The 23,833-nt window shown below is 51.1% G+C and overlaps 1 protein-coding gene across 6 annotated transcripts in view; it reads right to left on the reverse strand.

Annotated features, from left to right (window-relative positions):
* The window catches only part of AMPD3 (adenosine monophosphate deaminase 3), a 46,709-nt gene extending 23,091 nt beyond the window's left edge, over positions 1-23,618 (reverse strand). Inside the window, exons 1-5 of one of the 6 annotated variants that reach the window (XM_079787423.1) lie at positions 22,773-22,947; positions 19,152-19,279; positions 13,884-14,109; positions 3,838-4,042; positions 325-487 (exon numbers count right to left, since the gene is read on the reverse strand). In XM_079787423.1, the coding sequence (XP_079643549.1) occupies positions 325-487; positions 3,838-4,042; positions 13,884-14,104 (589 nt within the window). In that variant the 5' untranslated portion in view covers positions 14,105-14,109; positions 19,152-19,279; positions 22,773-22,947. Of the gene's footprint in view, positions 1-324; positions 488-3,837; positions 4,043-13,883; positions 14,110-18,295; positions 18,729-19,151; positions 21,615-22,772; positions 22,948-23,102; positions 23,446-23,465 lie in introns of those variants that run through there. The other 5 variants (XM_079787419.1, XM_079787421.1, XM_079787422.1 and 2 more) reach the window with 5 other exon arrangements.
* Positions 23,619-23,833: the final 215 nt, after the last annotated feature.

Consider the following 23,833-nt stretch of genomic DNA (forward strand, 5'->3'; position numbering starts at 1 on the left):
TGTACTTACCCCACCCCACCCCACCCCCGTCACACACACACACACACACACACACACACACACACACACACACAAATTTGGCATTTAATGTCTGATCATGTTTTTTAAAATACCCCACATGAGACTGCCTGTCTCCCTGGAAAACTCCCAAGATCCAGACTTTCATCTCTCTCCTAACTTCCACAGCTCAGTTCTGTGGGGGGTGAAGCCGGCACCCTGCCCTTACAACACCATCCAGGGGAAATACATCCAGCTAAGAAAAAGCCCTGACCAACTCTTGGACCATGTCCACTTGGAACCCCACCTGCAGCCACAGCACCGTACCTGGGAGGCCCTCCCCCGGAGGTGCTGTGTCCACCCGTGAATGACCCAAGTACTGGGCTGTGGTCCGTGGGAAACGGTGATAGGCAAGCCGGGCATACTTCTCCCGGATCATCAGGGCCTTGGCCAGGCTCTTGGCGGCCTGCTCATAGTCCTCCACGGTGATCTGCAGGGGAAGGTGTGCAGAAAGAGTGCATGTAGCCGGCCTGAGACCGCTGTCCTTAGCAAGGTCTGCTGCAAGGCTGGCCCGCGGCTGGCACCCGGGAACTGGGGTTTCGGGAGCATTCCCACCATTCCCTGACTTGTAAAGAGTGGCTTATTGTGCCTACGCTGCTCGCACCAACAGGTGTATGCTGAACACCTGGTTTCCTCCTGGGAGTCTGGAATGTGGGGACGTGCTATGCAGATGTGAGACCGGCCTCAATAAAAGCCTTGGGCACTGAGCCTCTCACGAGCTTCCGTGATAGATGACACGTCACACGTGGTGCCACCCTCCGAATTAAGTGTGCTGTGGTGACTCCACTGGGAGAGGACCTCCCGAGACTCTGCCCCGGGGACCTGCCCCCTGGACTGGTTTTGCTCTGTGTCCTTTCGCTGTAATAAATCCTAGTCAGAGCACAGCTATGGGCTGAGCCCCAGGAGTCCTAGCAGATCCCTGACCTGGGGACAGTCTCGAGGACCCACACAGGAGGAGAGTTAGGTAGGGAGGCAGGCACTCCGGCCTGCACACCCCCAGCCAGCCCCTCCAGTGCTGCTGACTAAAGCACAAGCCTGCGGCTGCACCCCGCAGCACACAAAGAGGCAAAGCCTGGACCTCGTCCCTCATGAGGGTGAGCATCATCGCTCTCAGCTGATGGGTCCTTTGGAGGTAAAATAAAAACGTCTGCATGCTCACTCTGCTGCTTTGCCGCCCCCAGGCTGATTCATCGGCACTCACCCAAATTCACCCAGCCACAAGCACTTAGGGACAGGTGTTGTGTGCTAGACCCTCTCCATAGATTTCATTGGGTCCTCACTGCAACCTGTTTTACAAATGGGGGAACCAAGGCCCAGCGAGGATAAATCACTCGCCAGGAAGTCACAGCATCAAACCGCAGAGCCTGATCTGACTGATTCCCACAGCCCAGGGCTGGTCTGCATTCCCAGAGCTGCCTCGTGTTCAAAGACGAACGAGATCAACTCCCACCTCCCAGTGGGCTCATCAGTCTTAGTCGGTTTGGGAAGGATGTGTGGGGCAGAATCTGAATGTGCTCGGGAGACGAGCAGCTAAACTGTCATAACAGCGGATATGTGACGCAGCCAAGGGCGGACAAGATGAGGGTGAGAGGAGCGTGGGAGGGCTGAGGCCTGAAAATGTCCTCCTCTGCTTTAATTAAAAAATCACTTCAGTTTTGAAACATTTTAAACATACAAACAAGCACTGGCAGACACCCAGAGCTAACCATTTTAATATTTTTTCATCATGGTTTCAGATCTCTTACAGGTTTGAATAAATAAATCATCACAGATGCAGCTAAAACTCCACCCTCCACCCTCCATCCTCCACCTTCCCCCACCCCACTCAGTCCTCAGAGGACCAAAACTGGCATATCTTTTCTATGCATGTTTTTATCCTTTTACTAAATATTACTCTTTGCTCTTGGCTAAGGAAGTAGCTTCGCCTTTCCTGACTCTAAGTGTCCCCAGGAAGGTATGTTAATTCCATTTTAGCCCTTCCGGATGGCTTCTGAGAGCAGCAGGAATAAATAGATGAGCAGACACAATACCTTAGAGTGGTCGGCAAACCGCGGCTCGAGAGCCACATGCGGCTCTTTGGCCCCTTGAGTGTGGCTCTTCCACAAAATACCACGTACCCTAATGAAGTTAATAACAATGTACCTACCTATATAGTTTAAGTTTAAAAAATGTGGCTCTCAAAAGAAATTTCAATCGTTGTACTGTTGATATTTGGCTCTGTTGACTAATGAGTTTGCCGACCACTGCCTTAGGCAAAGGCGAACACGCTGTCTGCAGAACCAATGGACCCAGCACAGCCAGGGGCTCAGGCCACAGCTGAAGATGTCAGAGGGGTGCTCAGGGGACCAGCAACCACCAGCCAACTTGTAGGCACCGCAGGCCTCATGCCTGACAGCAGACCCACGGGGCCAAGGAGATCTGCAAGGTCAGCCTGCCTGACACAGACTTGTAGCTCTCTGGGACCAACTGCCCAGTTCAGGGGCTCCATGCCCTACGACATGCCAGCCAGGAGACTGACTGAAAGAAGCTAGTTAGTGCCCCAGGCCAATGTCCTCCCATTCAGCTAGCTGTCAGCCCACCTCGACTCTCCCTTTCCACTGCTCTGCCCACAGGCCAGAGGCTGGGGGACACCAATGCATCTTCAGACAAGGCCTGCATTGCTTCCAACCAACCAAAATCCCCATCCATGGGCACTTAAGTAAGATAGCGGACATCCGCACAGTGGAATACGATGCGTTCGTTAAAAAGAACAAGGAAGTTCTTTAATGATATGGCATTATCTCCAAGGGGTACTGTTAAGTGAAAAAAAAGCTAGGCTCAGTTATGTCGTGTGTATAGTAAACTACTGTTTGTGTACAAATAAACGAACCATGTGTATGTAATTAATTGCAGGTACACAGGCCAGCTATGTGAGAACACACAAGAAACCAAGCCAAGGGCTGCCTCTGAGAAAGGGAACTGGGGCTGGAGAACTACATAGTTTTTGTTTCTTTTATATTTTGTACCATATGCAAGGATTCCCTATTGCCCCCAAAATAATATATGTTGTTATGGCTAGGGGAAAATGTGTAAGCGTCGTAAGCCACTTAGTTTTCTCTGGTATATTCTAAAACTACCCTGAAAAAGGAAAGAGAAAGATAATAACACGGTCAACTGAGGCACAAGTAGTAGGTTGAGGGCCAGGTAGATAGGACCAAACTTAACCCCGGCACTAACGTTAGCGATATTTCTCTTTCTGAGTAAGCAATAAAAATGCATCCTCCTACCAGGTGAAATTAGCACGTTTTCAGTGACTGAGTTAACCGACGTGGTGTGTACATCAGCTCATTCACTTCCTCATCAAGACCCTCTCTTCCTGGCTGGAGGGCTAACCTATATCTAAGGGTGCTGAGAGAGCCGAATCAGCAAACCAATCCACAACAGGACTGGGAACCCATTCAATATCTGGGAACACTAAAGGGGCACCTTCCTCAATGGGCTTCAGGGCAGAGAACACAGGGAACGGATAGGCCATGGGCACAGCGTGCCAGCTCACAGCCCCAAGCCCTCCTCACAGGAATGGACGGCACCCTAGACACCCACACCCCCCAACCTCCGCAGGACCCTCCCTTTCTAATTCCGATACCTCCTGCCCACTCCAGACACCTACAGACTGGGCCAGGCTTCAGGGCTGGGCATAACCCAATGGCCCAACGGGCTCTGGCCTCTGCACAAGGCACATACCACCTTCACACAGCCCCCAGGGGATCCCACGGAGAGGGAGAGTGGGAGACACCTTACCCCGGCACAGTAATCTCCGCTGATGGTTACCCGCTGGTACTCGGGCATAGCAAAAGGTGCTGGCGCGAGCTGGCAAGTGGCTCCCGGGGGCACAGGTGTCGCAGGAGACAGGGCTGGAGTGGTTGTCGGGGGGCCCTTCCAATCTGGCTGCGTTGGCATTTGCAGAGACAGGGACTGGGATCGAATCATCTTGAAACTTTTCTTTCTAAAAGCCAAGCACAAGGAAAAGTGGGAGACGTCAGTAGCTAATTGGGGCAAGTGATAAAGAGCCTTGTTATACCCGTGGCAGGAAAATTTTGCTCTGATTAATCACTGAGGCTGGCCTTACTGTTAAGATCTAATTAGTTATGCTTTCCTCTTAAACACACCTGCACAAGATACAGAACAGCCATCCGGACACCCATCGCTGTGGTCACTAAGAACGGTCATGGGCTGTTTGCTCTGTTAAGAGGAGGACAGACCATCCTGCAGGGGTCTAACCCCGAGGTTAGAGGAGGAAGGACAATGCCAAGTCAACCAGCATGCTGTCTTCAGACAACCCAAAGTCTAAGTCCCAGTGTCTGACAGTCTCAGGAAGTGACAGTTTCCCGGAGTTGGAAATTTGGAGCATTGGCGCCAGAAGACATCAAGACCATGGACCAGGCGCACCTCCTTGTTTCATAAAATGAAAGTCAGGGACCCAGAGATGGGAAAGGGCTTACTCAAAGTCACGAGGCAAGGTGGCAGCTAGCCCTGGGCCCCCTCCCTCCCTGGTCCTTGCTCCACCCCGTTCCCCCCGCTGCTCCTCCCTCGAGGCTGCCATGTGCCTTCCTAGCTGCTTCTGCCTGGCAGGCACAGACCCGAGTCTCTGTTATGGAAAACTGATTCATCAGCATCAATTTCAGGTCCCTCTGGGCCTGTCACCTTGGCACCGATAGATGACTTCACAAACTCTTGGAGAAGTGGGCACAACAAGGTCAGTTTAAAATGCTACATCTCGCTCGCCCACCCGACGTGGCTCAGAGGTTGAGCGTCAACCTATTAACCAGGAAGTCATGCCAGGGTTGTGGGCTCAATCCCCAGTGTGGGGCGTGCAGGAGGCAGCTGATCAATGATTCTCTCTCATCATTAATGTTTCTATCTCACTCTCACTCTCTGAAATCAATTCAAAAATATATATATTTTAAGTGCTACGTCTCATGCTTATTTGCAATGCTGATTTGTGAATACTCACCTTCCTCATTGACTAAATAGTAATGTTTCCAATGACATAACCCCAAGTCCTAGGATCCCAGGAAGGGAATTAACAGCAGTGAGGTGAGGCCCTGAACACTCCGCTCTCTCTTGTCTCTCTGCCTCCAGTGGAGCCCAGCCCCTGGCATAGCCACCCCGTGGTGTCAGAGCCCACAGCCACCAGCAAAGGACGGGGTGACAACCATGACCCTCCAGAGTCCACAGAACCCCTCCTCTTCTCTAGGCACCAGTGACACCTATAGGGTGTGTGGAAATCGGTTAATCTCTAAAAGAGTCTCATGGCTCACAGGAAGCAGCTGACTTCCTCCTGGCTCTTGGCCAGATCTCCTCACAGACCCACTGGTGATTTTTCAGGAACCACAGTTCCTCCCCTTGTTTACACACCCACCACTTGCCATGGCTCGCTGGTCCTCAGCACCTCTTTGGGGACAAGGCTGTTTACACCTGGAAAGTGGAAGCAGCCACTTTTCCCAGAGTCCATCTTTGCCCAGCCCCCGGCCCTGCATAGCAGGTGCACTGCGTTGTTTGGGAAACTCAGCCTGAACGAACGCCAGGAGCCTCGGCCCAGGCCTCCCCAGCCTGCCATCCATTCATCACACAGAGCTGAGCCAAGGGCGATGCCAGTTCATGTCAGTCCATCATCACCCTGAGTAATGAGGTTCTCACTTTGGCATTGTTTGGACATTCGCATTTAGAGGGAGAGCCATGCTTTGGGCTCCCTCTCACATTCTGACAGGCTCCCTCGAGTCCCATGAGACTGGCTTCGGTGTCACTCACATGCCTGCCAGGTCACTGTTGTTAATCTCTAAGCCAAGTGCCACACATGCTTCAGCCAGTGCCACCTGATGGCTGGTCCCGCCAAGGAGAAGCAAGGTGACGTGTAAGGTAAGGACAGTAAAAAAGCACCCCATGATCAGAAAGCTGGGAGGCCAGCTAAGCCAACACCCCACCAGGCTTGTCCTAGAAATGTCCACATCCTTCTGCCCATTGAGGAAGCCAGTGTCCACATGCTAGTGTCCAAAGAATTCTCCTTCTTGAAGACGTCCATTATGGCTCCAGCCCTGGTCTTCAGGTGAGACCCAGATGTCACATGTGAACGTCCACGGGCTGGAGCTCAGACTTTGCAGACACAAAGTTTAACACCAGATGGGTCAACTCCTCCTCGGGGCCCACTCACCTTAGGAAAGGGCTTGGAGTAACTGGAGCTAACCACTAAGCTTGTGTCTCAGATAACTGGGAAAGCTCAATGGAGTCCACAGAGAGGGCCCGGTGTTCATGCTCTCTTGCTGCATGACAAGTTGCCACAGCCAGATGGCTTCAACAACACACAACACAGGTCTGCAGCTGAGAAGTCTGGGTGGGCATGCCTGGGCTCAATGCTCAGGGTATTAAAGGGCAAAATCAAGATGATGGTCACACTGAGCTCCTATCTGGAGACTCTGGGAGAAAACCCACTCCCAAGCTCATTTGGGGTATTGGCAGAATCCAGTTCCAGGGGACCACAGACTGAGGCCCCTAGTTCCTTGCTGGCTCCTGGGCAGGTGTCACTCGCTTTCTTGCACACAGACACCCTCCATCTTCAAAGCCAGGCATGACCTTGGTTCTGGTGCTCCGAATCCCTGACTCCCCCCGCCCCCTACAACCAGCCTGTGATTAGTGATGCCCACCTGGTAATGTCCCTATCTTCAGGTCCATTGTGCCACATACCACAGCATAATCACAGGAGTGATGTCTCATGATATTCCAAGGGTCTGGAGATTAGGGAGGGATATGATAAGCCCATATCTAGTGTCCATTCTATACAACCGGGGCTCAGCCAACAAAAATGAGAGGAGCAGCTGTGTGTGGGGGGGGGGGCAGAGGGGGGTGTGCGCACACACACATCCTTCTTTCCCTCTCAAGACTACCTGAAGCTCCCCATATGTGTCACAACAATAAAAGCTTACCATAACTGTTATGTGAATTTTAGAACCATGGGGGTCTCCTAGCTGGAAAGGACTTTAAAGATGACATACTCCAACCCTTTCACAAAGGAGCTTGTGCTTGAATATCTCCAGTGACAGAGAGCTCACTACATTTCTGAGTAACACATCAGCATTCAATCGTATTCAAAAAGCCATTTGCCAAGCACCTACTCTGGGCCAGGCCAGTGTTAGGCACGTAAACACAAGGTGAACAAAACACGACCCATTGCCATTTGTTAGAAAGCACTTCCTTTTGATGGGCCAAGATCTGTCTGTCCACAGGCACCTGCTGCACCTCGGGCTACCCCTGGGGCCCCAGAGGAAGCCAGCTCGCTCTGCCACAGCTGGCACACCCCCTCCTTCCCTGCCCACATGTCCCCCTGGCAGACACACACTCCTGCCAAAAATCTGGCGGGGTGTGGGGCTATGAGTACACCAGCTCCAGGCCAGGCCAGAGAGCCCACAGGCCAGGAAGCAGCTTCGTCCTCCTGGGCCACAGGGACCTTCTTGCCTGACCAGCTTGTCAACACAAGATGGTGAACAGCCTCTCTCCATTGTTCTGATGCCTGCCACCAGCATGCTCTAGGGCCCTTGGCTGCCTCTGCCATTCATGGTGTCCCCACCCTTCCCCTGCCCCACTCCCCAGCCCTCCTCAGCTCCTGGGAACCAGACGCCCCAGAGTCTTCCGTCATAACATTTGATTGATTTATATGCTAAGCCCAAGGTAAGAACCAGGGCCCCTCTTGCTCTTCTAGAGAACAGCTGGCATCTTCCCAGGGGCCTTTGCAGCCCACCGCCCTGTGTAGTCTGCCCAGAGGCCTGCCAGGCAGGGAGCAGCACCAGAGCAAACCTTTCCCCAAAGGCTCTCAATTATGTACAATGAATCAGGGGCCACAGAGAGACCCTTCTCCCATGAATAATCTACCGTGTGCCAGGCCCTGGGGGTAGATGGATTGATGACATATAACCCCTGACTCCAGGGGCTGACTGGTAATGGCACTGATGATTGGACAGTTCAACAGACTGTCCTCATTGTCATCATACAACGTGGTTGGTGTGGTGAGAAACCCCTGGTTGTTGGGGATCCCAGAGGAGACACCTGATCCAGACTGGGGGCAGGGGCAGCGGAGCAGCAGGTCAGAGAAGGCTCCCTGCATCACTTCCTTCTGAGAGAACCAGCCCTCACCTATGGCTGTCCCCGCTCCTCCCCTCCCTCCTGACCAAGGGCAGGTCCCCATTCACCTGCCTCCCCCCTGCTCCCCTTCGCCAGGCCTTCCCAGCTTCCCAGCTGCCCTTCTCCAGAAAGATCCCAGAGGTCAAAATGAAGTACAATCTTTGCTACCTTTTAAATTAAGTTTTAAATGCTCCATTTTCAACTTGAAAAGCAGATGAATTGGCTGTTTCAAATGAAGCTCCTTTGTCAATGGCCAAGAATGAACAAGTTACCTCCCCCTGACTGAAGAAGTTTCATAAAATAAGATGTAACAGTACTTTATCTGGGCTACACTCAATTCATAACAAGTATCTGTTTATCTGCTTTACTCAGTACATTCTTGAGGAAGTTGCTGTTTTGGAGAGCTACATTTTTCAGATCAAGTCTATCCCCTAATTTTTAAAAATACCAACTTTGGTGTGGCTTTTTACAATGAAAATCATAATCCCGTGTCTTGGTCAGAGCGTGCTGCACATAATCTAAAGTTTTCTCAGTGACTCAGGGTCATCATTGTACAATCCAGTCACCATCTTCGAGGCGTTTTGCTCTGAGACTGCAGTGCTTCGAATTCTTCATCTGCCTTTCACAATTATTCCGTTTCCTCCCTCACTGTTGCCTGTCTAACACTAACAATAACAAAAACAGGAACACGAATAATGTTCTGAGCACTGTGCTAAGCAATCATGCGTATTAGCTCATTTAATTCTCACAAGATGGGTCCTTTAATTACACGCATTGCACAGATTGAAAATGGTTCTCCTGCGGTTAGAAGACTCGCCCAATGCCAGACCCAGTAAAAGACAGGGCTGTCATTTGAACCCAGTGGACTGGATCCAAAGCCTGGGCTCATAATCACCACACATCACTTCTGCGGCCCTGCCTCTAGAAGTCCTTCTCTCACTTCTAATTTGCTTCCTTAAATTTGATACCATATGATCTCACTTAAATGTGGACTCTAATGAACAAAATAGAACCAGAGGCATGGATACATGGAACAGACTGGCAGACGTCAGAGGGAGATGGGTGGGGCAGACGGGACGAAAGAAGGTGAAGAGATTAGCCAAAGAACATGCATGCATAACCCATGGACACAGACAACAGTGTGGTGATGGTCAGAGGGAGTGGGGACAGGGGCTGGGTAGAGGTGGGTAAAGCAAAAGGGTGGGGGAGAAATGAGGGACATCTGTAATAGTGTTAGTAATAAATTTTTTAAAAATTGTCACAGGATAAGAAACAAGATAATCAGCTTATTAGAATCTGTGCAACATAATAATAGGAGATGGGATGGAAATATTGGGAGGATGATAGCTAAAGGGTATAGGTTTCTTTTGAGGATGATAAAAATATTCCAGAATTGATTGTGGTGATGATTGCACAACTCTGCAAATGTAATAAAAACCATTGAGTTATATATTTTAAATGGGTGGATAGTGTGTTATATGGATTACATCCCAATAAAGTTATTTAAAAAGAAGAAATAGGAGAGGCCGGAGAGCACTAATGTGCATTTTGGTTGCTCAGAAATTTTTCGTGTTGTCAGTGTTGGCTAAGTTCCAACTATGTATTGTGTGGGGTAGGTGAACTCGGGCTAGGTAATAGGAAGAGATTCAAAGTGAACAAAAGATAGCTTCTGAGTACCACCAGGCTTTTCCTGTCTTCTTGTCTTTGCCTCCTGACTTTGAGTCCATAGATTGTCCACCCCTCCCTCTCACAGTAAGCCGTCCCCCACCCAACTCCCCCTCCCATTGGAGACCTAGACAATGCCATCTTCCTAAGGAGGCGGGCCCTGCAGCAGCCATCCCTGCAGGCCTCCTGACTGGGGCCTTGCCGGTAAAAACAAGTGCTTCTCCCAGCAGCCTGGGGCACTGGCTTTCTGGACTCAGCCCCCCAGCTGGAAGGGAGATGTCTGAGCCCAGTTCAGTTCTTACAGCCACTGGAATCCTACACAGCAAGCCACTGCGTTCCAGGCGCTCATCTTTCTTATTCACAGACCATGTTTTTCTTTTTTGTAAGAAGCTGTTTTACTTCCTGGTTCTATCTTATGCTTTTATAGTAGACTTAGAAGAGTCCCCACCTCCCCCCCCCCCCTTTTTTTTTTAATACAAGAGAAAAAGAAAATGGTTGTAAACATAAAAAATGTAAAAAATCTTCTCCAAGCACCAGGAGTATTCAGGCTTATCAGAGGAGCCAGGGCGAGGGAAGGCTTTTCCCAAACTGGAAGCCCCATCTCATGTCACAATTTGAAACAAATCCACTGACTGCGAACTTGGAGGCCGGTGGGCTCCTTGCAGGAAGGCTCCGTGTCACCGTTTATACTCAGAATGTCAGGGAGGAGCTAGAGATGAAGAGGGGGCTGGGGAGAGGGTTCCTCCTCTAAACTGGTCACACCTGAACATTTGCATAACGGTACCTCTGCTGAGCAGTGAAACAGAAAGACAAAATTGGGGGGGGGGGGGGGGAGCACAGCCCCAGAGGACACTGAGACATCGGCCAGGTAGTCCAGGGACCAGGCTGTCACTGGCAGAAAAAAAGCCAGTGGGTAGGGTAAGAGCTTCGGCCCAGTTTCTCTCCATCTCATTCAGAAGCCGCCAATTATATATTGGGGAGCCACACCCATGTCACTCCAGTGCCTACGACGGAGCCAAGGACCCCACCCCTGACTAACAGTGGGAGAGCCTCGTGGGCTAAAGGGTACTGCATTCAAAATACACGCGTTTTTGTTTTTAATACTCCTTTTTAAATGTCTTTCATTGATTGCTGACTTTTTTAATGTTTTAAAATTCACATATATTGCCAACACCATAATAAAAGTGTTTATTTCTTGACAATCTTTTTACATATTTCACTGTGATATATGTATGTACATTTGACTATGCTTATTCCAAACCTCTTTCTTTGTTTCCATAGCAAAAGACATGAGTTTCAGTCCCTGCTCTGTCACTTACTTGCTACGTGCCCTTGTGCAAATTAACTTCTCTGAGCCTTAGCTTCCTAATCTGCAAAACCAAGGTCATAAGAATATCCACTTACTAAGATGTGGGGATTACAGAAGGAAGGTAAACCGTGCAGCCTGGCGCTTACCCCACGGCGAGAAGCAGCTGCTATTGCGGCCCATCTCCATCTCAGCAGCAGGAAGTTGGATAGGGAACATATGCATGGGGTTTACGGTGACCCGGGCCCTGTCCTGAGCCTTTTACAGATGTGAACTCCCTCACTCCTCAGGACACCTCATGAAAGCAACTACTATTACCATCCTCATTTTACAGATGAGGAAGAAACAGGGCACAGAGAGGTTTCTTAATTTGCCCCAGGTCACAGAGCACACTGCTGAGTGGCAGAACACAACGGTCCCGGGGGCTGTGGCCACCCCGATGCAGTATCTGTGGTGAAACAGGGGAAACAGGACCTCTTTCCTCTGCTACACACCCGCTGCTCACCAGCACAGGCCGAGTCCCGGGCTGGATCCCGGGGTGCAGGGGGAGCCAGATACACTCCGCAAGGAGCTTCCAGTCTAAAGGGAGGCGCACCAAGACCACCACAACCTAGGACGCAGGGACAGAACCACATTTCTGGAGAGGATTTTGCAGGAGAATTTCTGGAATCACAGAGAACCATTTGGACTTGGAGGAAGAAGGCAGTGGTAGGAAACAATCTCTTTTTACAGACGTCTGGCCCAGCGTCACTCCGTAATGGAAACTGGAGTCAGAAACCTCTTATTCATGGTAATAAAATAAAATGCCAGGACTCCTCTTTACTAATGATCTAAAGGCTCATTCAAAAGACACAGAAGGTCGTACAGACCAGTCAGCCCATGAAGTCACCATCTGAGAAGCCAGGGCGGTGGGGACGAGGGCCTCTACAGTCATGCCCTTGTTTGCCCACCAGGGATGACCATGCCGCTGAGCCCCTCCTCTCCCAATACAAGGCTGGCACTCAGAGTTGGCCGATGGCACCAACAACCCCTTCATTTCATGGGCTCACAGCCCCTCTGAGGAGGGAGAGCATTTATTTTCTGGGTGGTGAAGCTCTGTTCTTGCCTTTGTACCAATACTCGACATTTTACTTCTTTCCAAAAAAAAAAAAAGTTAAGGAAAGACTGAACTTCTACACTACCAAGAAAGGAAAGGACTTGCCTTTCAAAATAAGGAGGTGCCTTCGGAGGAACCTGATCGCCGACTAGGTTGCAGAAGAGACCCCAATTCCATTATATTAGCTATTGAAGTCTGCAGTATGCTGGCCAGGCAGGCATCCAGCCAGAGCCCCACTGGACACTCCATCAAAGGTTTTTACTCTTTAATTCTGCCCTCCCAGGTGAGATAAACTGTGGGAGGGTGAGGGCTTCCCACTGCACTTGGACCAAGACCCAAGCTTCTTATCAGGGAGCACAAGGCAGTCTGATCTGATGCCTGTCCTGGCGCTTGCTTACCCCTTTAACCACACCTCTGCCCCACATGGGCCTTGAAGATAGAGGGCCTTTTACGGCTCTCACCAGCTCTGCACATAGCTGGGTCCTTTACACCCTTACCTCCTTTACAGCTACAATGTCACCTCCTCCAAGAAACCTTCCCTAACGGCCCCTTCTGAAAAGGCTACCCCCCACCCCCACCCACCCATGCACACACACCTTTACTTTCTCTCAACCCCTATTCATCTCCTTCAGAGCCCCTGGCCGGGGCCTGGGCCTGGACCTGTTGGTCCTCAGGTCCTCCCCATCCCCTGTGTTTCCAGCTATGCGTCAGCTGCCTTCTGGCTAGGTTTGGCCAATGGCAACCACTGGGGAAAACTGGAAGGTGCCATTAAAGCCAGGTATCTCCTGCGTCTATCTCTGCCTTGGGAGGCATCTCTGCAGCTGTTGCTTTTCCTCCTTGGCTCCAGTGTCCATGGGGAAGGCTACCTCAGTCCCAGCTTCTCCACCCCCGGCTCCAGCAATGCCACCTCTTTCCACTGACTCTCCAGCTGACGGTGGTAGCTGCTTCCTACTGTGTCCAGTCTCTGGGTGGCCACCCTCCCCCCTGCTTGTGTTCTCAGTTCTCTACCACCTCTGTAACCAACTCCCTGCATTAAATCCTATTTCCAGTACTCAAGTGGTTTCTGTTTTTCTGATTAGACCTGACTGATACTGCACATAATTTGTCATTTTTTAAATTAATTTGTGCATTTACTTAATTATTGTCCAGACCACTGTAAACTCTACAGGGGAGGGACTACATCTATCTTGTTCTTTATTACATCCCCATTGCCCAGCATAGGACCTGGTAAATAGTGAACTGAGTTAATTAATAATGCAAAGTACTTTTCAGGTGATGAAAAGTGAAGTAAAATTGGTATTTCCCAGGAAATCCTAAAATTTACAAAAAGAAAATAGAAATTTCATTTGGAAATCGTGTGTATTTATGTACTTGGTTCATTATTAAAACAACAGCAAAGAGAGAGCGGTTTTTTATCTTTTCAACCAAACAGACACACCGAAATGTCCTTCATGAACTAAGTGATGGTCAAGTGGTTTTGGCTAAGAAATAAGCTCAGCTCCCAGGGTCAGGCCAGTTCCCAGGAGCCACCTCAACTCAGGACGAACGTCCACAGGCGGCCTGGGGCTGCACAACTGTGCACACGACAGCTGAGCCGTGGGGACAAACCTTTTCACGGTCTCCACCGACTCCTGCTCCGCCAGCTCCTTCTGCAGCTCCCTCTCCTTGGCCTCCTTCTGGCCGATGGGGCAGTCCTCGGGGACGGTGAAGAGGGACAGGGCATCTTTGCTGTCCTCTTCTCGGAGCACTTTAGCAAACACCTTCTCGGCCAGGAGCCGGACTTGCTCGTCCACCTCAGAGATGTTCAGCTTGGGGAACTGGCGCGGCATCTCAGCTAACAGAGAAAGAACAAGCGTTAACCTTCACGAATTACTGGGTGGCCGGAGTCACCGTGTGGGGAGGAGAAGGTACTGAAATAAGGGCCAGGCCCCCAGTCCTTGGGGTCAGCTGCCTACTCAGGATTTCCCCCGACAGAATCCAGCATGCCAATGTCTAGAACTAGCTCAACAAGTAACTGGATGTGAAGAGTGTAGGGCCAGTTACATATCATGAGAAAGCAAGTGTCCGGAAGTCAAAGAATGAACTGTCGCTAAGTATGCTTCTATTGGCCGGAACTCAGGATCCGAAGCACACCCATAGCCCTGCCTTCCCCTGCTCTGTTTCCATGGGGGAGAAGGGAGAGGTCAGACCCCCCTCCCGCAGACTGAGGAGGCCATTCCAGGTGCACCAGTGACCAAACCTCATTCCCCCTGCACAGAGGGGAAGCCCACAGCCCAAAGGGTTTGATGATTATCTTAAGGTCCCACGGGAGGACAGCAGAGCCCTGGGGAATCCCAAGCTGCATTCCTCTTCACATGAAACAAGGCCGTTTGCGGAAAAGAAAGAATTTTCAATCATGGTTCCAGTCTTTGAAGTCCTCTGGAACTTCTAATAAGACACAACAAATAAAATACAGTGCCCCCCTCCCCCTTATTTATGGGGAATACATTGCAAGACCCCCCAGTGGAAGCCTAAAACCCCAGATAATACTGAACCCTATATATACTACGATTTTTTAAAAATATATTTTTATTGATTTCAGAGAGGAAGGGAGAGGAGAGAGACAGAAATATCAATGATGAGAGAGAATCATTGATAGGCTGCCTCCTGTATGCCCCCTACTGGGATCGAGCCCAAAACCCAGGCATATGCCCTGCCTGGGAATAGAACTATGACCTCCTGGTTCATAGGTCGATGCTCAACCACTGAACCACACAGCTGGGCAATATACTATGACTTTTTTATACATGTGTACCTATGATAAAGTTTAATTTATAAATAAGGCACAGTGGGAGATTAACAACAATAACTAACATTGAAAATAGAAATAGAAAAATTATAGCAATATACTGTAATGAAAGTTATGTGAATAAAAGTTATGTGAATGGCTTTGGGGCCATCATTAAGTAAAATAAGGGCTCCTTGAACACAAGCTCTGTGACACAGTCGATCTGATGACGGAGACAGCTAAGTGACTAACGGGTGGGAAGCATCTACAGCGTGGGGACGCCGGACAAAGGGATGACTCACATCACGGGAAAGACAGAGCAGGCCCACACGAGATTTCATCACGCTGCTCAGAGTGGCATGCAATTTAAAATATACGAATTGTTTATTTCTGGAATTTTCTATTTAATATCTCCATACCACAGTTAACCATGAGTAACTAAAATCACAGGAGGTAAAACTATGCATAAGGGGGGACTATTATAAAGGTTTGGAGACAGGAATACTCTTTACCTTTCTCAGCCCAGCTGAAATGTCGCTTCCCTTATCCATCTCCCCGCATACCGGTTCCTTATCGGCAGTGGCTGGCCTACATCACCTGGTTAGTTCCTTTCTTTTCTGTTTTACTGTCTTTTTTTTTTTTTTTCAACACTTAGCACTGATTAAGTACATTCTGCCTTTATATTCATTAAGTCTGTTAATCCCATTACTGCCATTTCACAGATGACACCATGAAGGCACAGAGAGCTCATTGGCCAGTGAGCAGAGACGTATGCTGTTCTCAGCCGTGGCTCCCTGTCCTGTTCCTCTCTGAGCCTCTGCTCGGGGATTCGAACCCAGCACCTGGTTCCACTTGTACTCTTCACCGGCCACTTCCCTTTGTCCATCTGGGTGTCAGGTGGACACGCAGCATCACACTTATGGAATGGGTGAATGCTGCCTCCTTTCCACAGGGAGTGGCTCTGGAGGAAGAGCTTCCTGTCCACCTGTCACCATTGTTGCTTCAGGGAAGGTTTAACGAGAGAAGTGGCGTTGTCAGCCCAACAGATGAGGACGAAGGTGAGACGGTGCCCAGTTGGTGTCTGGCAGGGAGAGGAAGCAAATACGGGGGAGGAGGGACTCACTGAGCAACCTTGGGACAGACATTCTCTGCATTGGTCCAATTTCTCAGCTGTGAGCAAAAGGGACTAGACTAAACAGTCCCCAAGGTCTTCTCTGCAGCACGTGGGTCTCATTCATGACCCAGACAGGAAGGAGACAAGCACGCTAGTAACGGGCAGTACAGAACATCTGTGGGCCCCTTAACTGTGAAACCAGTTTCCTCCACACCAGCACCCTGCCTTTCCTGGGCCTCTCTCACCGTTAGGGGGTTGAGTGGGAGGGAGCTGGTTAGGACAGAGGAACCCCAACACACCACTGCTTGTCTGTGGTGGCAGAGATCAGGACAACAGCAAAGGCCTGGCCTGCAAAGAGGAAGAGCAGAGCTGACTGGAGATCACCATGATCTCCAGAGAGAAGGGGAGAGAGAAGGGGAAGCTGGAAACCATCAGAGCAGAGGCTGGGAGACGGTGACAGGGGAGAGAAATGGAAAGAGAGACAGAGAACCAGATCCAGAAGGAGCTGTGAGGTCAGAACAAATCTGGACCTTCACCTCCCCAGTCTAACGCCACAGGTCAGGGGCAACGTTGCAAAACCTCACCTCTCAGAAGGAGACATCCCATGGGCCCCAGGCAAGGAGCAAAGCCAGGAAGCACCCACACCACCGAACACCCCCTAGAAACTACCTCTAAGAAAAGGATCTGAAGGAAGGAAAAGACACATGAGGTTTACAGGCACAGCTTTAAAATGTCTGCATTAGAGCAGACTCCCTGGAAAAAATTGCTAAGCAACCAAAATTGTCACGAAGAGGACAATACAGCCACATTAAAATGTCTTACAAAATAACAGTAAGTGGGGGGAAAAATACATAAAACGATATCCAGGCTTGGTTGCAAAGATATGAAAATGTATCCCCTGGTGGACAAGGGCTGTAAGAGAGACATGCACGCAGATGGCCAGATGGCAGGACTGCCTGTGTGAGAGGCAATGACTGATTTTGATCATTAATGCTGTTATACTGTCATTTTAACAAACACAAAGGAGACAGAAAGGAAATGGAGACTGAAGAGCTTATAAAAAAGAGAGAAAAAAGAGAAAAACAAACTTCAACATTGCAGGTTTTGACCCTTAGGGTCCTCCCCCACCGAACCCACCCCAGGCAGGCCAGCCCCAAAGGAATCACACCACTGAGACCCATCTCTGCATTAGCTCTCAGCCTGGACAGAAGCTGCCCACCACCACCTTCCCATCCCCTACGCCTAACCCCACAAACACACACCAGCCACACACTCCAGGCCCCCTCAGAAATGGGCATTTGCGGGGGGTCCTTTGTGCCTGAGGGCTCTGATGCCCAATCCTGCCATGCTTTTCCATGAAGCATTTTTAGCTTGCTCAAGTCAACAAAACATCATTTTCAGGATGCATCTTTCTACAAAAGATCCCCCTCTCCCTTTAGCTTAAATCAGCCTTTTTCAAACCGGGTCCCTTAAGATGCCCATACCTATTGCTGGTAGAACAGGTCCTATAGTCAAGTATTAGGGAGATGCTATATCCCATAGCCCCTCAACCCAGATTCACAAGGCACATCAAAGACTCAAGGATCACAGAGTAACATTTCCCCACAGACGCGCGCCCCCCCCCTTTTTTTTTTTTTTTACAGAACCCATATTAATCTCCTGCAGTGGGCCTCAGGCACCTCCTATACTGCCTTCTGGGCATCCTTGGCAGACAGTCCCCACATGCCAGCCCCTCCCTCCATGGCTCGTCTGTGTTCTCAGCCCTACAGACACGGGCCACATGGGGAGGAAAGCCCGCTCTGCAGGTGCAAAGCAGAGCTTTAGCTCCAGCTGCTTGTTCAAAGCTGGCTTTCAACTTTCTGTCAGCCAGACCCAGCAGGCGTGGGAGGCTTCACTGAATTCACTGGCTCTGGCTCATGATCCAGCTTATCTCACTCTTACATACAACACCCTGCCATGAGTCTGTAGAAGTGGCCCGGAGTTAGAAAGCTGTAAAATGCCACCAATTTCAACAAACAGGAACTGTTCATGGCACCACAGTCCCTCCAGAAAGAAAGCACCGTGCCCCGTATGTAAACAAATGAAGCTGTTTCCTGCTCTCGCCAGAATCCCACCGTCAGAACCCGCAACACAACAGACCTGATCCTGGCACTGGAGTCTCCATGGCTGCTCCTGAGGATGCCACACAGGCGACGCACTCAGGCCAGGGCTGCAGGCTGGGCTGGGCAGGAGGCAGAGCTGAGTCAGTGTCAGCGCAGCAGCTGCTGGCTCCTATCTGCAGCTGCTGGGTGGGAGGGCTCTGCTTTGCATATCTGTGAGCAGCCTTGAGCGAGAGCTGGAAATTCTCCCGTGAATATGAAATGGAAGTGGAAAATTTCCAAGAGTCCTAACGGGCTCAGGTCATGCCAATCATCCACGGCTGCTGTATCCTGAACGCAGTGCCCTGGCCCTGTTCACAGCCCTGTCCAGAGCAAGAAACTCAAGCCACTGACCAGCCTTCCTGACCCACCACAGAAGGTAAGCACCGCCTCCCTCTGACATCCAGACTCCTCCTGAGAGCTGAGCAGTGCCCTGCAATACATCACCTTTGCTGCCTCCCCTCAGAAGGCCCCGTCAAAACAACCTCCTGGGGGCACCCCAGGACTGGCAGGGGAGCTCTGAGCCCAGTTGCCAAAACAAGCTCCTCCCTGAACCTCCTCCTCTGAAAAAGGGAAGGTCTATGAACTGCTCCAGCCTTTTCCAGGAAAGGACAGAGACTCAGAGGGGAAACAAGCAGGAGCAAGCTGAGATGAAAAGCTGGCAGATCTTATTCCAGCCCTTCCTTTCTTTTCCCAAGGAACCTGCGTATCACAGGTGACTGGGCAGCCCGACAAGCTCTACCAGAGTGTGACTGTGCGCACGTACACACACACACACACACACACACACACACACACACACAGGAAGTATGTCCCACCCCACCCACCTGAGCCCAACCTCCCCACCCTCTCCTTACTGCCGCTCACGGCTCCCACATGGGCCTCCAGCTCTGTCTGAGAAGCCTCCAGAGCCCTGGCTGGACTCAGCAGCTGCTGCTCCCCCTGGGAAGGTGGGGATGCCTCCAGTGACCCACAGAGCAGTCCTCTAAAAGCAACCAGGGTGGATTACAGCAGAATCAGGACGCAAAGTTCCACTCTCCATCTGCCCTTTAGAAAGACAGTCCTGGGTGGGAAGGCTCAGAACAGACACATGGCCTCCCAGTGACTTAGATAAGTGGCGTGGGTCAGGGAAATAACCGTGAGCAAAATGGCTATTTCTGTGGTGCTGTTGAAATCCTGGGGAGAAGAGCCCAGAAAGGATGGGTCAGTTGTTTACCGGGCGGCTGGCTGTGGCCCTCATTTGGGCCTGAGTCACCTTCTCATGTCCAATCGTGAGGTTGTGCCTCCCTGAGCCCACATAATAGCTCCTGTGCGGACAGAGCAGGATTACATGGTTGACACACGATCCTTGGGCCACTGCTGAGCTTTAGCTACCCAGGGATTAGGACCCACCTGTCCTCACAGCTGTTTCATAAACAGTGCACCCAGCAGGCTGCAATCCACCTAGAGGGAGGGTAATATTTATTCATTAAATAATTAAACGTCCTGAACTCATAGAGAAAATGAATCCAATCCCTTAGTCCTGTTCTGCCAGAGGGAGAAGAGGCAAATGATATCTTCTGCTGGTGTGTTTGGGGGAGGGGGAGGCCTGGGGGCGGGAAGTGGGGGGGGGGGGCTGCAAGGGGAGCATCCCAGCCCATACATCTGAGAAACTACCTGGACCCAATACATTCAGGGAATTTCATCTGCACCCTGAACCAAACTATGGCTAGCCTTAGCCTCAACATGCATACTCCAAACTGTCATCTATAGAACATAGAAGGTTGGAAGGCTTGGAAAATACCGCATCCTATCATCCCTTATGGGGAGTCGTGCACAATTCCTACTAGCGGATTCTAATCATCTGAGAAGTCCTGCAGTAAAGAAAACTGCTTACCTTCGTTTAACCCAACAGGCTTATTTGACCCTCCCACCCCTGCCATCAAAGGAAAAAGTCCCTATTAATATCCCGTGGCCTGGGCTTTGGAAAATGTCTTCCACTATGAGCCTTCCTTTCCCAACCTAGAGAAAGCCGTCTTCCTGGGCCCCGCTATGGGTGCGAGACCCATTCCATCGGGTCCAGTCGGAGATAGGCAGCACCCCCGCTCACATGACACAGGATGGAACAATGGGCAAGGGACCCACTGCAGACAAAGGGATTCAAGACCCTCCAGAATAGTGGTGGTTTAAGAGGAAACTGTGGCTCTGTCTCAGGAGGGCAAGCTCCACTTAGGCCCTCACAGTTCCACCGTGAGCCTAACATGCCAGTGCTCCTCCTGGCCTAGAAGGCCCCTTGGGCTGAGAAGCACAGGTGCCAAGCTCAAAGCCCTATTTCCCTTCTGAAGAAACATTAAGACAATCTACGATAACCAGGCCCAGGCCCTGTATGTCCTGCCCAGGAGACCAGAAGACATTCTCTTTGATCACTTAAGTGCCCCTTACAAACACCCAGGAACAGGAAAGGCTGGAATCAAATTATGTCCCCTCCCCAAAAGAATGCTGTGGGTTTGCCTATCGGGGTTCATTTTCTGTTGTATTTACTGTACATGACTCACATGGGAGTTGGCCAAAGGGGTTTCACCTGCTAACTATCGGCTCCATGACAGACCTTGACCATCTTATTCACTACTGTGTTCCTGTACCTGAAATATAGTAGGCATCAGTAAACATGATGAGTGAAGACATAAAATAAATAAGTGAATGAGCTCATAATTAATCTAATAGTATGCTCAGAGTCATTACAATGTATGGTTAAAAATATGGACTCTAGCCAGACTAACTAGGTTTGAATCCTGTTCCATGACCTTGGGCAAGTGACTAAACTTCTCTGGCTCAGTTTTATTCCCTATAAAATGGGGTTAATAATAGTACTGACCTCATAAGTCGCCATGACAATCAAATTAGTTATCATGTGCTTTACAAGTGTGATCTATCAACATCATTGTCACCATGACATCAGGCACGGGAGAATCCAACTGAGAACATGAACATGAATTTTCATCTGAACATTGTGTCCTTTTATTCAACAATATTTATTGAGTATTATTGTGTGCCTGGCTCTCTCTCAAGCTCCCTTTACTTAGGTACAAGGAAAAGGAAACCATGTTTAATGTGAAATCTGAACAGGAGAAACAGCCTTCTCTATGAATGACACTTCTTGCTGAGTTTGCATGCCCAGCACTCCACCCTGAGCCCATCCTCTTATGCCCTAAACCCTCATATATCAAAGCCCAAAGCCATGGTCTCCTGTCCTAGGTAGGGAGCCAGCACACAAAAGAACAAAGAGATTGATATTTGGGGGGAAGAGCCAGGAAGGCCAGTGAGCAGCTTTAGGGAAGAAAGGGTATCTTCCTGCTTTTTCTCTGAGGCTACTGTTTTATCTTCCCACTATCAGGGATTGATTTTGAGGCCATCTGAAGATTAATTCGCCTAGTGTAAGGACAAAGAAAATAGGCCTCATCTTGCACCATTTCTTGGCCTAGCTGAGAGGCACTCACCCCTTATCCAGGATCTCAGGTGGGCTGAGGGTGGGGATGAGAGGCCCAAGAATCTTCCAGAAACCCACCTATGCAAGCCCCATGATTTTGAGACAGGGCAGCCTCCTACCACCATCCTCAGAGTTGCAGCCAGGCCAGGCTAATGACCCCAAACCTGCTGTCAGCCCTCAGGAGGTGAAAGCTGATGGGGGCTCTGTCTGCCTGGCTCCATGGCTTCAGGACCTCGGGTATTAATGCTTCACAGCCAGGGGAGGAATTTCTCCCATGAGGATTCCAGCTGCAGCCAGCTTTTCCCTGAAGATGGAGACACAGACACGTTGGTCACCACATCCAGGGGGAGAGCCAGGAAGGGCTGAGGACCCCGCTAAAATCCCTCCCAGTGCTTCCAGCTTTCACCTTAGCTCCTTTGCTAATTAGTTATCACTAAGCTTCCAAGCACATACAAGGACCTAAGGCTCTGGGGAAACGACACTCTGGTTAGCAAGCCTCTCCTACTCCAGGGCCTCTCAAAAGTCACCCAGAGCCTGTTGCCAGCCCAGACAAGCCATTAGCAGCTTCCCGGCAGCGCAGCTACGGGAAAGTTCAAGGGCAGAAAGCAGCCAGCCAGAACACAATACACATCCCTTACAGGGAGAGAGCCAAAGAGGTAAGGATGAAGGCCTGAACCGACCACATCACCATGTCATCCTGCCTTCCCCCTGGCTCCAGGTGGAAGTCCACCGCAGCAGTGAGCATCAGGTCAGTCCTCAAGCACCTACAAACTTGTCCCCGGCGTTTACGTGGCGGCAAATTTAATTGTTCTAAACCTTGTGAACCCAGTTTAGGCCGCCGGGGAGCTGAGATGCGGCTGGCTCACCTGAGGCCTCAGAAGCCCAGGCCACCGCAGAGACCGGCCCAGGAGCACAGGCGAGGACCCCGGCAGGGGAGGAGCCGGGCGGTAAGCTGGGCAGCCCAGAGCCCAGGTCCCCACCCAAGGTCAACAGCGCAGCAGCGCGCACTCACCGGGTCCAGGGCGCAGGGCCATGCCTGGGCCGGAAGGGGACGGCCCGCGGGGCTGGAGCGCAGGTGGCAGCGCTAGGCAGAGCGCACCGTGGGCACCGCAGCGGGGGCAGCCCGGCACCGCTGCCAGCCAGGCGGGATCCGGGCCAGGCCGCGCCCCACTCCCCTCCACCCCCACCCCCACCCGCCTGTGCAGCCTGCGGCGGGGCGGGAGCCCAGCGTTCCCCGGGCGCAGCACTACGGGGCCCGGAGCCCGGGCCCCAGACCCCCGGGCCCGCCCGAGGGAGGAGGAAGAAGCCCGAGAGCCGGGGGCCTCCCCAGTCGGTGCCCTACCTGGCGCCGGGGCGAGAAGAGGCGAGGAGCCGACAGCACAGGGCCGCGGGCCGGACGCCGCCTCTCAGGTCCGCCCTGCCCGCCGCCCACAGGCCCGCAGCTACCTGAGCGCCGCCGCGCTGCCTGCGGGAACCTGAGACGCCGGGGCGCGGAGGCCGCTCTGTCCTCGGCCAGAAGCGGCCAGGCTCCCCGGCCTCGCCTCCGCCGCCACCCACGGGCCCGAGGTCGCTCCCCACGGTGTGCGGATTCGCCCCAACCTCCTCCCCCGCCCAGACTGTTCCCAAGGTGAGACTCAGGGGTCACGGCTGTCACACAGGTGACTTGCTCCCTGGAGCTGAACACACACACACATACACATCCTACCTTCTGGCTTCTACACCGCCCCCCAACTCCGCACTGGCCTCCTAATTGCCAAAGCCAGTGAATGCTCTGCAGCTCCCTTACTCGCTGCTCCCGCGTATTTGAACCTGCTGACCACGCCTTCCTTGACTGTTTGAGTCCAGTTTCCATAGTTGGCGCCACCTCCCCGCACTCCAAATTTTGCACATACCTCCACTAGAAGGCCAGCTGCCTGTCTTCTCTCTCATTCTATATATATATATATATATATATATATATATATATATATATATATATATATATTATTTTTTTTCTTATTGATTTCAGAGAGGAAGGGAGGGGAGGAGAGAGATAGAAGCATCAATGATGAGAGAATCGTTGATTGGCTGTGT

This window comes from Cnephaeus nilssonii (genome assembly GCF_951640355.1).
Source record: "Cnephaeus nilssonii genome assembly, chromosome: 13".
In the NCBI taxonomy this organism is placed as follows: domain Eukaryota; kingdom Metazoa; phylum Chordata; class Mammalia; order Chiroptera; family Vespertilionidae; genus Cnephaeus; species Cnephaeus nilssonii.